Raw genomic sequence first — 15,591 nt, 5'->3', positions numbered from 1 at the left:
TCTCCTCTGTGCTCCAGGGAAGCGGGGAAGCATCTGCAACTTCTTGGAACCCACCGTGGCACACAGGCTTCAAAGGGCACCTGCATGCAGCTCCAGCTGACTTGCCACCACTCTCTGGCTTTGTACAGTAGTGAAGCACTGCTCAGATTCATTTTCACTGCAGCAAGAAATAAAAGGAGCTTGTATTGCATTAATTTATCCTAGATATCTGTTAGCAGTAGCTCCACCAACGTATTCCACAAGGTTAGAAGACACTGAAAAGAACACTGTAGCCACCTCAAGCTACACCACGTTATTGATTGGCTTGTTTAACATACTCCCTTGAGCTCCTGTAGCTCTACCAGAATCTCAGTTATGAAAGGAAAAAAGGTAATAGGATTTAAAACCCCACAATTCTAGCTTTTGTATCACATGCCTTACACACTGTACTGCTGAACGCTCTCTAACGGTGGACAATGTTTTGTACAGTGAAGCAAGGCAAAGGCAATGGGAAAGGAAAGGGTTTTCAGACGACATCTGAATGTCAGTTGGGGGGGTGGTTTGCAGAGGAAACAACAGAAGAAGAAACAGGAGATCAGTGGCAGAGTAGTTTAAGAGTTTGTTTATAAAAGAAAATGTAATAGCTCTCTGGAGACACCTTAGTGTGGGATAAAAGTGATTTTATTCCAGAATTATGAATTCACTTTGGAAGTGCATTAGTTATTCTGGTACAGAAATGATTCAACTTCTGTTAGAACACCTCTCCCCGAGAGCCCATCCTGGCAAAGGACCTGTTCTGCAGAGCCCATCCCTGCAGACAGCGCCTGCAGCAGAAGCCACTGGGAAGAAAACCACAGATGGAGGTTTTGTGAGGTCACCTGCAACACACACTTGTACTGTCAGGAAGGGACAGCTTTTCCCATTCCGGTTCAAATCTACTACAATCCATTACGTTAACATTAAGGAGGGAGGAAATGGAGAAAGGCAAAGCCATCCAGAGTGGACCTGCAGAGCTCTATCATTCTTGCAGGGACTCAATCCGGACAAGCAGGACTAGCAGACAACAAAATGCACACTTAAGTATGAGAGGCTCCCATAAAAACCATTTACAGGCATCTCTAGATTCATTGAATAGTTTCCATTATTGCTATGCAGGGACTACTTTTTACTGTTATTGTTTTACTGAAATTAGGAATAGTCTGCAACAACTGCAAGAAAATCAATGCAGTGATAAAGCACTTCATCCACTCTGTGGGTCAGACTTCAAATGTTCTTCTGTGCTATTTCAGTGTTTAGAAATCCTGACAGCCCCTTCCTGCCTCAGAAGCAAAAGTTCAGAATAGCAGAGGGGGAAATAAATCCAGTACCTTAGAACAGACATACTGAGCTTGTGATACACGCGTGGCATCATTACACAGACAGAGAATACCTCCAGATTTAGCCTGAGAAGACTCTAAATATCACAGCTGGCTTGGGAACAGAGTGCTCGGGATCACAAAAGCTTCCCTGTGCACTTCACTTTAAGATTTGGCAACCTTGGTCCTGCATTTCACAGGTACCAAAATTAACATGCTTTTCTCTGAAAGTCGGCCTAGTTTTGAGCACAATGGAAGTACATCTTAATTCAAACAATTCACCTGCGCTTTGGTAGAGACAACTGTGAATCGGCCAAGTCAAGGGTTTAGGGCCAGGACAGAGCCTTGGCTCCAGTTCTGAGCATTTTCAGGTTCCCAAAGTAATCCTTATCATGGGAAATCTATCACAAACATCTCACACCAACCTGCTGCAGGAGCAGCTTCCTTCCCTGCATACACACCAGCTTCTAAAACCCATCCTGCACTGAAAGTACCAGGCACCATCCAGAGGGGCAGCTCCATCCCCCAGCAATTGGACCTGCCATTGCCTCCAAGGATGTGACCTGAAGTGCTGGAATGCAAGGAGCCACATTCTCCCCCCTGACACTTCATTTCCCACAGTCAACAACTAACCTCCTTCGCCATCCAGGCAGGCATCTTTCTCCTCCTGGACCTTAAATCCTGATTATTTTGTTGTTGTTGTTTGTTGACTTTTTTTGTTTATTTTTAAATCAATAGGTGTTATAACACACCCAAAGGCCTGAGCTGGCCCCTTGCAGCGCAGTTGCAGTGGGCTCTGCTCCCCCCCAGCTCGGAGGCGGCAGCACCAGGAGGCAGGCGATGTGCCCGGCCTTCCAAAGGGGACGGTTTGCTCTTCTAAAGCTTCCTCTGACTCTGAGCCCAAGCCAGCTGGGCAGCAGTTAAAAGACTTGCTCCTTCAGCAGCGCCCGGCATCTGGAGCCTCCAGCCCAAAACAAATAGAAACATTTAAAATTAAAACAGGAAAAAAAAGAAAAGGCGATAAAAAGAATAAATTGTTCCTCTCTGGCCTAAAGAGAACTCTTTCTCCCAGTCCCCCTGTATCTCCTTGAACTGCTTTCCCAGTGTTTGCTGAACAGGAGCAGCCCGCAGTCCGTGCCCAGCAGTGCCAGCTCGCAGCACTCGCACCTGCAGAGCAGCACTACGACCAACTGTGCAATAATGGGGCCGTGAGAGGAGCTTCTTCCTCATTTCAGACACCTTCACTGAGCCATCTCATAATTGCTACCAGGGAATTCTGGCAACGTTATCCCTTCCCCTTCTTTAAGAAGCTGCTGCAGTCTACAATAGACCACAGAATCAATGAGCTTGGAAAAGATCTCTAAGATCCCAAGTCCAACCTCACCCCCATGCCACCATACCCACTGACCACGTCCCTCAGTGCCACATCTCCATGGCTCTGCAACACCTCCAGGGATGGTGACCCCACCACTCTTCCAGCAAAGCAGTTTTTTCACATGATTCAGGGAAGAATCATCAAAACCTCTCAACCTCATCAAAACCTCTCAACCTGTCCAAATCTGTAAGACGTGAAATACCATCTAAACATTGACATAGAGAGTTTCACGGCTACTCCAATACCAAGGCCAACACTGTCACCCACAACCCTAGAGCCCATGAAACTTCAGGCACTGCCAGCCCACACCAAGTGCCACCAAACCCTCTGCAGGGTGCCAAGGACAGACTTAACCCATCTCTTTCACTCTCCCCACCTTCATTTGCACTGTAAGCACCCAGCCGCCAGCACCCCTTCTCCAGGGAACTGAATGTCACACTACATGCACAACAATAATGTGGTTTACAGCACCCAGTGACCCATTTCAGAGGATCTAATGAAAAATTGTAACCACAAAAGAATGGACTGTACTGCTGGGTTGCTTTGATTCCCTTCTCCCACCCCTTTACGTGAACCTAATTTCCTGTTTAATACATTCAATGCCACAACTAAGAGAAACTGGGGCAGCACTTCCCTCCCCCCAGAAGAACCTGGCCCCTTCCCACACTACGTTATTGCTGGATACCAGGAGTAACCCCCTCATGACATTGTCACTTTTAAATTCCAAATCTGAAGTAGGGAATGAGGCAAACAAAGAAAAATAATAAAGAAGCCTTATCTCAAAAATCAACAGGCAATTCCTTTCAACCACAGCATCCATAGAATGCAAACTCTGGGCTCTCTTGCATTCCTGTTGGTCAACCCATTGTCTTCAGAGCTCCAGTAAGACCTAAAGCTGGGTCATGAGCTTTGAAACCCCCCAGGAAGAGGCATTTGGACACAGTCTGCTGGTTACTGGTGGTTCAGCTCCCCATGAACGAGGCTCCCCTCATCCCCCTGCTCTTCACTGCGCAGGTTTGGAAGACTACAGAATGGCCACTTAAACAGGCATAACTGGATTGCTTTTGGCCAAGCCTTGGGAGTTCTGCAGGACTGCCATCCCTCCAGCTCCTGCAGAGAGGAGGTCCACACCTCTGCCTCCAGCAGGGAAAGCTGCAGGGAGCAGAGGGGCAGAGCAGAACATGCCTGCCCAACAGGAGGCTGAGAACACACTCCAACCAGGATGGTTTTTTTTTTTGTTTGTTTTTTTAATTAAAACTATAATGAAGTTACACCACTGCTACAGCCATAACACCAGAACACTAAGCACTCCAGAGTGCCTTCAGAGCACTAAGAAAGCTAAGTTCTTAGCTAGCCTGCTCCTGAAGGGCAAGTTCAAACCTTCAGCCTCCTACAGCACTGCAGGTCCACCCTCCAGCTGCACACCTTGCAACTTGAATAACATTGGCAATTGACAGGTATTAGTCCCACCCAGAATCCTGTATCTGTGGAAATGAGCAGGATGATGCTTGAACCCTCACCCTATTGGGCATCTAGAAAAATAGGCAAGCAATTTTGGAGTAACTTGGAAACAGGCAACAGAAAACTGTCTCCAAACTATTTTTCAAATTGTGGCTTTCTTTCACAGTCTTAAGTTCATGCTGAGTTAAGAGCTCAGAAAATAGAGCTTTTCAGAAAACTGAAGCTGTTATCGTTCACCCACTTACATACCATTGGGAGTAGGATAGGAATGAATGGGATGGGACAAGACGCCGGGCTGCTCAACCACATACAAATCCCTAAAATTAAATTAATTGATCCCATCTATAATGAGGGTGTCCAGTCACATGCTATGGAGCCAGAACATCCCAGTGACACAGCTGGATCACATCCACCAGTTCAGGCACTCTTCATTGCTGGGCCTTTCAACTACTCCAAGTTAGCCTATTGCCTCTGCTCTGGCAGAGGTGCAGGTACTCGAAGAGGTGAACTAATTAAGTTTGGTTTCCCAAGACCCCATAATTTTAGCCAGCAACATTAAGGCCTTAAAAACAGCATGAAGACCAGCTGAAACGCTTCCCCTGGCTGGAGCATGCTTTTCTTTAAACCAAAATCTGCACCATAGCTCTTCTCTGCAGCTAGGCAACATGCACTCATTCTTCTTTGCTTTTTCCTTCCCACTGGTTTTGTATATTTATTTTGAGTGCTCCAGCTCTCTGGATAAAACTGAAAATTGATAAACCATCTCAAGGGGATTCCCTTGCAAAAGACAACATGCAGCATGGTATTTTGTGCAGCCACTTCTCTCACAGAGAACAGTGGCAATCAGGACTGATTTTCTGGGTGAAAGAGAGCAGGAACGTGCCCATAATTCATTTCTGCTCAATGTCTTCCTTCTCTCACATGCATACACCATTCCTTACCAGATGACTAATCTCAAATAGTAATAGAAAAATCAATGGGTACAATAAACAGCAAGGAATTACATAGAAAAGCAAAGCAGAGAGATTGTTAACCTACCAGATCTGTCCGACATTGACCAATGAGAGGTAGAGGACCCACAGGACAGCCATCAGGACCATGTTTGCACATCCAGTTATCAATACAAAGGCTGAAATCACCAGACCAAGCAGGGAGATGTAGTCCAAGATGCTGTCCATATCTGACCAGTCCAGAAACCAGATGATTGTTGGGGCATAGCTGAGGGCATCCAGGTTTATCTTCCCTTTGAAATACTTTTTGACATTCTGCAGGTATAGTTTACATGGGAGCAGCCCCTTTTCTCCTATCAGCTGCTTGTTTTGATGGTACGCCACCAGGAAGGCCACAACTAGAGAGGAAAAAAAGGAGAAAAAAGCGGTATTAGAAATCAGATCTACACAAGTACATTCGTGTCTTGGGAAGGAATTTGTTCGCAAGTCCTCATCTCCACTAAAACACAACACAGCCATTTCTATTTAGCATGATGTAAAAGGCAGAGGAATTCCATCTACGCTTCAGACCAGGAAACGGCACAGCATCTGTTTTGAGATAATTCTCTCCCCAACTGCTGCAAGGGATGTGCCATTTGCTTCAGGCAAACTCAGTAAAGCACTCTGGGAAAAGCTGCCTGCAGCCAAGCGACCTGACCCACCAACAAACAGGAGGCTCAGCCCAACTGCTGGACTCAGCGTGACCCCCGGTTACTCACATATGCTATTCATCTCCTAATGCAGATGAGGAAAACAGCTTAATTGCATTGCTGATGCAGAGTGAAAGTAATGCATTAATTTCAAGACTTTCAGATGGAATTAGCTTTCCACAAAACAGTGTTTGTATGGGATACGTCAGGAAGCCCTCAGCACAGATACTGGGGAGCACAATTTAAGCTGCCAGACGAATGCACGCAGTTCCTTTGCAGCAGCAGAGAGACAGCTGTACCTTCTAACCCTTTTTATTTCAGTTTCACCAAATACGTTGCAGTGTCACAGCTCCCCCATGGATGCTGGCTGTGCTGATTTACTCTACATGCCCTGTCCAGTACACACAGCCCATGGCAGAAGCAGATTTTACCTGCAGCGTTACGTTTTGATTTCAGTATACAACCTACTTCCCATTTTTATAAAGCATTATCTGTGCACCTATCAAGCACTGGAATTTGTCCTCATACTGAATACACCGAATATTTCACAATATACTTAATGAGACCAAAACACACCATCATTCATCCAGCAGCGCCACGGTTAAGCATTGCAACTGCAGAAGATAGCAGTTATGATATGGGTTGACCTTCTGGAGCTGGTTGGCTGGAAATACAAAGACTTAATATTTTCCCATCCTCTAAATTGCTACTTCTTTTACAAGTTGCTGCAGCTCTCCCATGTTTCGTATCTACGCTCTCACACTGCACAATCTTAGAACAGCCAGATGCTTTTTTTAACAGCACACAAGCAATTTAATTACAGATTGTAGACCTAGAATTTGATGTTCTACAGAGAAAGTTGGTCAGCTTCTAGGGATTATCTCATATTTTAGGAATCTCCTCCCGTTACCAATTTGCAGTTCACAAATGCAGTAATCTCCATTTCTCAGAAAAAAAAAAAAAAAACCTGAAGGCCAACATTTCCTGATTAAGCTCCACGCGTTTTGCTCCCAGCAGCTCACTCACCCTTGTCACAAACACTGTCCAAACAGCAGCCACGTCACACGCAGCAATAGCTGAGGTCTTGCAAAATGCCAGTTGTTCCCCCCCGCCGCCCCCGCTCCCCTTTCGTTAATGATCAAATCCATTTCCTTCCTTATCTAAATACTGGCATTCTGCAAACAAGGATTTGGGTGCTCATCTGGTTGCTCTCTCTGGGAACGCCGGCAGAAATTTTGTGTGAAACTGTATCCCAAGTTCAGGCCTGGATCCCCACTTCCCAGCGTCAGACCTGCAACCCCAGGGAGCAAAGACAAATGTCCCACCCCCCCCGGACACACAGCACAGTCTCCAGTTCAGTTAATCCATCTCATGCTTGCTCCATCTCTGCATACGGCGTGTATTTTGTCCTCATCTTAAAGTCACCACTGAGACATGACCCAGCACCCCTGAGGTCCCTGGGAAGGATCCCACTGATGCCAACAGGTCCTGAATCCAAGTGTGAATGCAGTCAGGTCGGGGTATCATTGGTCGCATCTTCTCCTGCCCACCTTTTAGAAGGACCTCACAAGTGGATAAAGACTCACAGAATATTTTACTGTTACTGACAAGAAAAGCCTGCGACATTAAAGAATCAGTTTAGGACAACAAAGCACATATTTTATATGTTAGAGCACTCATTCTTTTCTACCAATATTTCTTCCTGATGACTGCATAATCAGAGAGTCTACTGCACCAAACCAGTGGGGACGTAATGCTTTTGAGCCTCAAACAACTTTATCTTCCATTTTGAGTTCAATAAATAAATAAGTAAAAAATTAAGACCCACTACGTCACAAACTGCACACCACTGAATGCTCCAGGAACTGCTGCCCCAACCCAGAACTGCTCAGCAGTTTAAAAAAATATATCTAAATTAGACCCCTGTGCAGCATGCAAGATAAACAAGGAAAGGGTAATTTAGGAAAAACAAACTATAGCATTCAAAGTACACATTGTATGTGCAAAATACTGCACAGTCTGAAAGCAGACAAGACTGCATTATAGGTTGGCACGAACTGCACATCTAAAGGCTGCACAGACTGGGCTCCGAAGTGGCTTCCCCTCAGAACACCAATTATTTGCTGCACTGATGACATTTTGCACGTAATGACTTCATAGCAAAATCCCATTGGCAACAGCCCTTTGATTCTGGCTTACTCAGACAAAAAGTCCCTTTTGCCCCCAGAGCCCATGCTTTTGTTCCTCTTCTTTAGCCCCTATTCTGAAGCCTCTCCCCTTTGGCCTTGTGTTTGGGGGTTTTCCACTCCCCATCCTCCCACTCCCTCCAGGTAAACATGGTCAAGGGAGTTTGCTTCCATCTGGGGCTCTTGCTGGCACACCTGCTGCATGGCCAGGGCATGGGGGCAAGGTTTGCTGCTGTCCCAACACAGCCATCCTTCCCCACACTGCTGCTGGGAAGGACACAAGGCTCTGGGAGGGCTCCCAAGGCAGGGCTGTCTCCTGCAGGCTCCTAGCCCAGCTGAACACATCCCACATTCTCCAAAGCCAGAATAAAGCTCCATCACCATCAATGTTGCAGCTGCTCACTGTATGGACTTCCCTCCTCCCCCCATCCACCAACACTGCCTGGATTTGGGCATCTTCATCCCATGCCCATCTCTTCTTTCCCCCAAAGCACTCTGCCTCACTTCTTTGCAGGTTGGAGAACCCTCTGCTCCAGCAGCTCCCATGCTCCCTCCCACTCAGGAGCCTCTGACAGCTCACATGGGAGCACGCTCCTCTACCTGCTGCCAGCTGATCTTTACATAAGTAATGCATGTAAATTGTCACCAGCTGCTAATAGACCTTCACTACTTATCCTCACCTCAGAAGGTGCCTGACTGTACTTTTCCATTAACTCCCCCTCCACCTTCTCCTTCCCCTCCCATGCTCCTCTCTTCCCCAGATGAAGGCATTCCTTGTTCAAACTCACATGCTACCAATAAACACAACTGGAGCATGCGGCACAGCAATCACCCATCTGAAATGATATGGTCTATCCACATTGCCCCGTCACCTCAGTTCCTTTCCCTGGTCCAGGCCCAGCCTGTCATGGTAGGAGAATGAGAGAATCCCATTCTTCATGCTCTGTAAAGATTTAAAGATGTGAAACCCAAGACTTTCCGGTCATATGGCTTTCTCTCCCCCCCATTAAAAGAAGTTTCAACTTTTACTTCAAGCCCAAACCACAAGAAGAAATGAACCAAAAGCCCTGGGCTTTGCATGAAAACCAAACTACCTTTTGCACACAAGAAAAGCCTGCCTGGAGCCATATATCAAGCGCACCTCTGACGCAATGAGGCATTGAAAAAAAGCCCTATGCTGGCAAACGGAGGTTGTACTGCTGACAGGAAAAAGGAGCAGAACGCTCATGGTTTCCTAATTACTATTAGTTCTCAATTGATAAATTCCCCAGCAAAGCTCTGTAAAAAGAACCCCGAGCAATAAGCAAAGAGCCATAATGAAATTGAGCAGCCCCTTTTCATCCCGCAGCCCTACAGCCATGAGTAAACACAACCAGTCCATTCTCAACACTTTTTTGTTCCACTGCCATTAGCAGCAAAGCAAAGAGCTCCGAGGTGGTTGTGCAATGGGGACTTCTTAAGTGCCTGTCTCTCCATTGTCTCTTTGCTTGAAATAACATGGAAGCAAACACAAAAGGCTGTGGCACTGCTAAGAAGTTCCCTCACCGTACCCTCATGCTCAACACTATGCAGGCAGCAGTGCAGCCTCCAGCCCTGAAAAGATGCATGCGCTCCAGAGCAGCTCATCGGTGCTGTTGCTGGCAGGCAGGCTCGCTCCTTCCCACTTCTTGCTATCATTTCCCTCAAATTATCACTGCTTGCTGGCCATTCACCTTCCAAAGCAAGTGCTTTGTTCCATACCAAACGCACTTCTCTCACCTGGTCCCTCTGTGCAGGGTTAAACGAGAGGCACAGAGCTCTCTGGCAGACACAGCACTAACACACTGCCTGTGCTGTGCAGCCTTGCTAACAAGCACCACGCCAAAAGAAAACCTTTCGGGGAGAAAAGGCATCAGAAGATGTACCACAATCCTGAGGAGGCCGTTTGAAAGCTGCCGGGAGGCTTTTAAAATAACTGAGGGAAGAGAAGGGGAAAGCAACGGAGATGGCAGAGAGAGGGGAGGAAGGACACCGGGGAGAGCCAGGAGCCCACAGGAAGCCCAACTCCCCCAGGAAGGCTTTGGATTTCAGAGCCGGGAAGAAGCAGCACAAACCTCCCATAGCCCTGGCTCTGGGGAAAGAAAATACTACTATTAAACAATACATAGAAGGAAGATAAACTGCATTTACATACTAGCTTTTATTTCAAAGCACTCCACAAAGCATGGCTGAAATTGGGAAGGGTGGTATCTAATTACTTAAAACTTCTACATCTGGAATCTGATGATGGTAATCATCCAAAAAAGGGGCACTTAAAATGATTTAGAAGGAGGGCAAAGGGAGCAAATAACACACGTTTGTTGTCAGAAGCTTTGGGACCGGCTATTTACTTGTAACAGCACTTCCACGAGCACCTCAAAGACTTTATGTACTCATCTTTATTGGACTCGATGATCTTTAAGGTCTTTTCCAACCTGAGTCAGTCTGTGATTCTATCCCCACGACAGGGAACATACACAAAGCACAAGACCATAATGAAAAGACTTCAGCAGTCAAAACTGCATTTCTCCAAGCCTCTGCCCCATGAATTACAGACTGCAATTAGCCCTGGAAAATAGGTGTTAACAGCAGAAGTCAGAGAGGGCAGCACCAGGGCCATATAAAGATGCCTCTACAGAATCAAGGAGAGGGATCTGGGCAGCCTGGCACAGCACAGGACCTACAGAATAGTTCTCAGTGTCCCAGGCTGGAGCCTGCTTTACTTCCCACTCCTCCTCTAGGAGTGTTCTGCCACTGGGTCTGCCTATATTTACTTGAAGGGGAGAAAGAGCTCCCAGCTATCAACACACCTGTGAGGGCTGTCAGCTGTAAGAGCTTACACATCACCCAACTTACAAATACACCCTGTAAGTTACTATTCAAAACAGAACTGCATGGACAGGTGCTTTATTTACCTTAGTGCTCAGCTTGGAGAACCCCGATGGCCTACCCTAATGCAAAGAGCAAGCCTCCGAGCACATTCAGCTCAGGGCCATCTTTCCCTTCCTTCCCATCCCTGTGAGCAGCAGGTGGGTTTGCTCAGCAGCCTCCACAAATCAGATCCTTTCCACCTTCCCACCTCTAACCTGCCTCCCAAGCAAACTCCTTGCCAGGGACTTCCCAGGCCCTGGATGCTTCTGGAAACCCCCTTCAAATAAAAAAATGAAGAGGAGAGCTGTTATAACCGACGGGAGCACACACAGGACACTTCACACCTGCCTGGCTCTGCCTGTTCTCCTTCCAGAGGTGAAGATCCAAAGGGAAAGCATTTCCTGGGCTTGCAGCAGGCGACCCAGCAGCCTCAGGAGTGCCCTTGTGCAGCCAAAAGGAGGGAGGGCAGAAGCACCAGGGATGATTTGGGGACCTGTCACCTCCACATCACATCATGCTTCTCTCTACTAACCCTGGGGGTCCTTCACTCTCTCACCCCTCCCTTTACGCTCAGCAGGGATAATGAGCTCCCAGCTCCACTAACGAACAGGAGCAGCAATCAAAAGGGGTGACCACTTTCCCCCAATACTTTACTGCAGAGCTCTCCCCCAAAGGTTTTGTTCCCGAACACAGCAGGAAAGAAAGGGTTACATCTAAAAAGGTGAAATGAAAGAAGGGGAAAAACATCCCACAAGTGAGGAATGTCAAACTGTCACAACGCCATCAGCCGTTTCCTCAGCAAGTCTGAGTCTCGGTGTGCACAGGATTGCCATGACTGGGAAAAAATAATCTGTCAGAGTAAATGGTTCCATCTTCAAAAGAGAGATTTGAAGAGGTGCTTGGCACAGGGGCTTAAAATTGTTTTCTGCTGTTTCTAAAGCCAGGCTCACAGAAAAGATCAAAAGGCAACCCACCTTCCCTCGAGAGCATCCCACCACAGCCATGCCACGGCTCTGCAGCCTCCGACAGAGGAATCTGCCTGATGGCGAGCTCTCCATCTCAGACATACCAATCAGTTTCTGTCCTGCAAACGTGTCAGCAGGAGGCTGCACAGCATCTCCCCCACACTGAGATCAGAGCTGGTGTCCCAGTAATGACAGGGACAACCAGAGCTGGAATTAGACCTGTCTCAAACCTGCCCGCACACCCGACTTTGGGCCAGCTGGCTGTTACTCAACCAGGACAAACAGCAGAACTCACTGTTAGCTGACTGCAAACAAACTGAAGTTGCATAACTTGCAGGTAAACTTCTCTTTTCTTGTACCTCTCCCATCATAAAGGGAAGGGATAGATTCCTACCCTGTTCCTTCCAGCCTCCACTTCTGGCACCTGAAATTCTTCCTCTGACAGCACCTCTCTAAAGGACCTCCACACTCTGCATTGTGGAAGTATTGGGGGATCATCTCTCACCACCTCCACGCATTCCCGCTCTTGTCTCCTCCAGGAAAAAAGAATCCCAGTTCTTCTGCCTCTATTTGCTCGCTGTGCTTTCAGTCAGCAGCCTTCCGTCTCAGCTTCATTCTCTCGCTTTCATTTCCCCCCCTCCTTTTTTCCATGCTGTAACTCCCATCACCCTGAAACCGATGCTTGCTCCCCACCTCTCACCACTCCAGTTGTCCCAGGTGAGGTCTTCCATTCACCAGAACACCCCGTTCCTCTAACGTGCTCCTTGCCAACCCCTGGCTCTTCACCCCCTGCCCACTCCCTTCCTACTCGACACACCGCCAGCCTATAGGGCAGCATTTGTTTCAGGATGTGATGTATTTATAACCCCAAATCCACGACCTGAAAGCGGCAGCCTCTGCAGAGCACACAGCAGAGAACGCTGATCAGTTTTTCATAAGGAACTGCAAACTGAGCTATGGGAAACTCAGCAGTCTGGATTTACACACGGGAATATCAGAATCGCTTTCATTTTGACTGAAGGAGTCATAACCCCGCATTTCACCGAGAGCTGAAACCAAACTAGAAACAGAGCACGTGTCAAAACCATACAAAACTACAACTTCTGCATGGTTTTGATGCAAAATAATCTAAGCAGGCTGGCAGCCTACAAATCCTAACGATTTTGTGGACAAATCTGGGGCAAGTTTAGAATTTGTAACATAGTGTGTTACATGTCAGTTTAGGTTTCACTGCGGATATTTTTCAGTGGAGCGGTAGCAGGCTCTGAGCGCAGCTCTCCATATAACTTGCCAAAGCAAGAGCCAAATGCGTACAGCTGAGTCGGAAACCAGTTCCGCCATTTCAAGTCAATGGCAATTCTTGGCCCTGAGGGGTCATCACAGAATCACTGCGGTTGGAAGGGATCTCCTGGGACCGCCAGGCCCAACCTTCTGCTAAAGCAGGTGCCCTACGGTGGGTCACACGGGACCCAGGATGTGGTCTTTCTCTGATCCTACATGCAGAAGCTCCTTTGCTTTACGCTCTTCAGCACCTGATGACACAAGGAGCTCCCCTTGCACCACTGCCTTACAACACGTCCTGAGGATGGCCAGACCCGGCCGGCTGTGAGGACAGGTGTTGGCTTTGAGGCACTCCTTCCCCAGTGGGACAGGAGCCCCCAAACCACCCTGTGCCCACCCAGTCACCAGTGCAGCCCACTGGGCATCAGGGCCTCGTCCCACAGCTGGGCACAAGAGGTGGAACTGCAATGAGCAGCTCTCCCATAACACATCATGGAATCACAGCACGGTTGGGTTGGAAGGGCCTTCACAGCCACCAGCCCCACCCCTGCCATGGGCTGGCTGCCCCCCAGCTCAGGCTGCCCAGGGCCCATCCACAGCCTCGGACACCACCAGGGATGGGGCACGCACCGCCCTCTGAGTGCAGGATTCCCCCCAGCATCCTACGTGCCTCACTCACCCCGTAGGCCTCGAACGTAACCCGCACCCCGACGCCTCAGGCACAACTAGCGCTCAGGTGGGGGCTGAGCGCGCTGCCCGCCCAATGCTGCGCCCGGACTGGGCGTGAGCTCCGCACCGCACGGCCCCGTCCCGCACTGACCCAGCAGACAGTGATGGGTACTGAGACCTTCACACCGCCCCCCAACCCGCCCTACCTGACCCGCGGCAGCGCGCAGAACCACGAGAAGCCCCAAACCCTCAGGAATTCCCGCGGCTCTGCTGGCAGCGAGCCGGGCCGCCCGCAGCGCCGGGCCGTCCCCCACCCGCTCCCTGGAGAGAGAACGCGGCGCGGCGGCAGCGCCCGGACACTCACGGTACAGCAGCGCTACGGCGCGCAGCAGCACGATGCGGGTGAGCCAGAAGGTACCCGGCGACAACAGCGGCCCAACCCCGCCGCCCGCCGACTCCGGGCCCTCCGCCCGCCCCGGAGTCTCGGGGGCGCCGCTGCCGCCCGCCGCCGCCGCCCGCCGCTGCCTCAGCGCCGCGCTGGGCGCCGCCATGTCGGGGCCCGCAGCGAGCATGCGTGAGGCCGCCCCCCGCGGGCCGGGCAGGGCGGCGGGCGGGAAGCAGCCGCCTGAGCGCGGCCGCCGCCGTCCGGGCTTGGCTGGGGGTCCCCGGGGAGGAGGGCGCAGCTGTGCCTCAGTCGGAGCGCGGCGGGGCCGAGGACGCGGGGAAGGGTTTCTGTGGAGAAATGTGTGTTGTGCGCTCCGAGCCCGAGAAACGGTCTTGGAAATAAAGGTGTGTAAGTGCGAAGACATGGGGATGGTGCAGTCTGGAGGAAAGGGGGCTCAGGGGAGACCTGAAGGCTCTCTGTAACAGCCCGAGAGGCGAGGGGGGTCAGCCTGCTCTCCCAGGTAACTGCAATAGGACGGAAGCGAATGGCCTTAAATAGTGCCAGGGGAGTTCGTGATGGGTACTGGGAAACATTTCTGCTCCGAAAGAGCAGCCGAGTGCTGGCACTGCTGCCCAGGGAGGGGTGGGATCGATGTGCTCATAGAATCACTCATAACACCATTACAGTAGGAAATGTACTCTCCAAACCCCAATTCCAACCCCAACCCATCCCACTGCGCCCACTGACTGAGTCCCCGAGTGCCACATCTCCACGCTGGTTCCGTGGCTCTATAGCCACCAAACACCTGACCCCACGTTCAGCCACGGATATGGTTTTTAACCACAAAACGTTTCAGCAAAGTGCCCCCGGCTGCTGTCCGGATGGTTTTGGAAGCGCATCCCACCCCAGTCAGCAGTGCATTGCTGAGCTGCGTGCTCCGCTCTGAGAAAGGATCTGTTATCAGGTGTGACGCTATTCAGCGCTGCTCAGGCTGTACACCCATCCCTTATAAATGCCTCTCTTGTTTTTCCAGTTTCCCATCACCGCTGCTCGCATTGTTCTGTCAGAAGAAAAAAAAAAAAAAAAGAAAAAACACAAGGACGGCATAATGGTGCATTGTATAGGCAAAGGAAAATAAGCTGTTTGTTAAGGGCTGCGGGTGGACTGCAGTTTCGCTCTCCCTTTGGGTTGGCCACGAGGTTTGGCTAGATAGATGTGAGGAGATGGAAGCTAATGGTTTCCTTTGTGGGGTCTGCATGAAACTTTTACAGCAAATTCCACGTTAAGTGGCAATGTCTGTAAAACAAACTGGATAATTGAGGAAATTGCCGGGGAAAAGTGGAAGGCTTAGGCTATAGATTTAGCAGAAAGGGAATAATTGGAGCTGGGAAGGAGACGCGGAACTCG

General features: G+C 49.4%; 1 protein-coding gene across 4 annotated transcripts in view; it reads right to left on the bottom strand.

The window, feature by feature from the left end:
- LMF1 (lipase maturation factor 1) overlaps positions 1-14,375 on the bottom strand; it is a 163,240-nt gene extending 148,865 nt beyond the window's left edge. For 3 of the 4 annotated variants that reach the window (XM_015294430.4, XM_015294431.4, XM_025155172.3), the window contains exons 1-2: positions 14,164-14,375; positions 5,209-5,518 (exon numbers count right to left, since the gene is read on the bottom strand). In XM_015294430.4, the coding sequence (XP_015149916.4) occupies positions 5,209-5,518; positions 14,164-14,371 (518 nt within the window). In that variant the 5' untranslated portion in view covers positions 14,372-14,375. Of the gene's footprint in view, positions 1-5,208; positions 5,519-14,005 lie in introns of all 4 variants that reach the window. The other variant, XM_046900817.1, reaches the window with a different exon arrangement.
- Between the last annotated feature and the right edge of the window lie 1,216 nt (positions 14,376-15,591).

Source organism: Gallus gallus, chromosome 14 (genome assembly GCF_016699485.2).
Source record: "Gallus gallus isolate bGalGal1 chromosome 14, bGalGal1.mat.broiler.GRCg7b, whole genome shotgun sequence".
NCBI lineage: Eukaryota > Metazoa > Chordata > Aves > Galliformes > Phasianidae > Gallus > Gallus gallus.
This window is presented reverse-complemented; position numbering and strand designations above follow the sequence as displayed.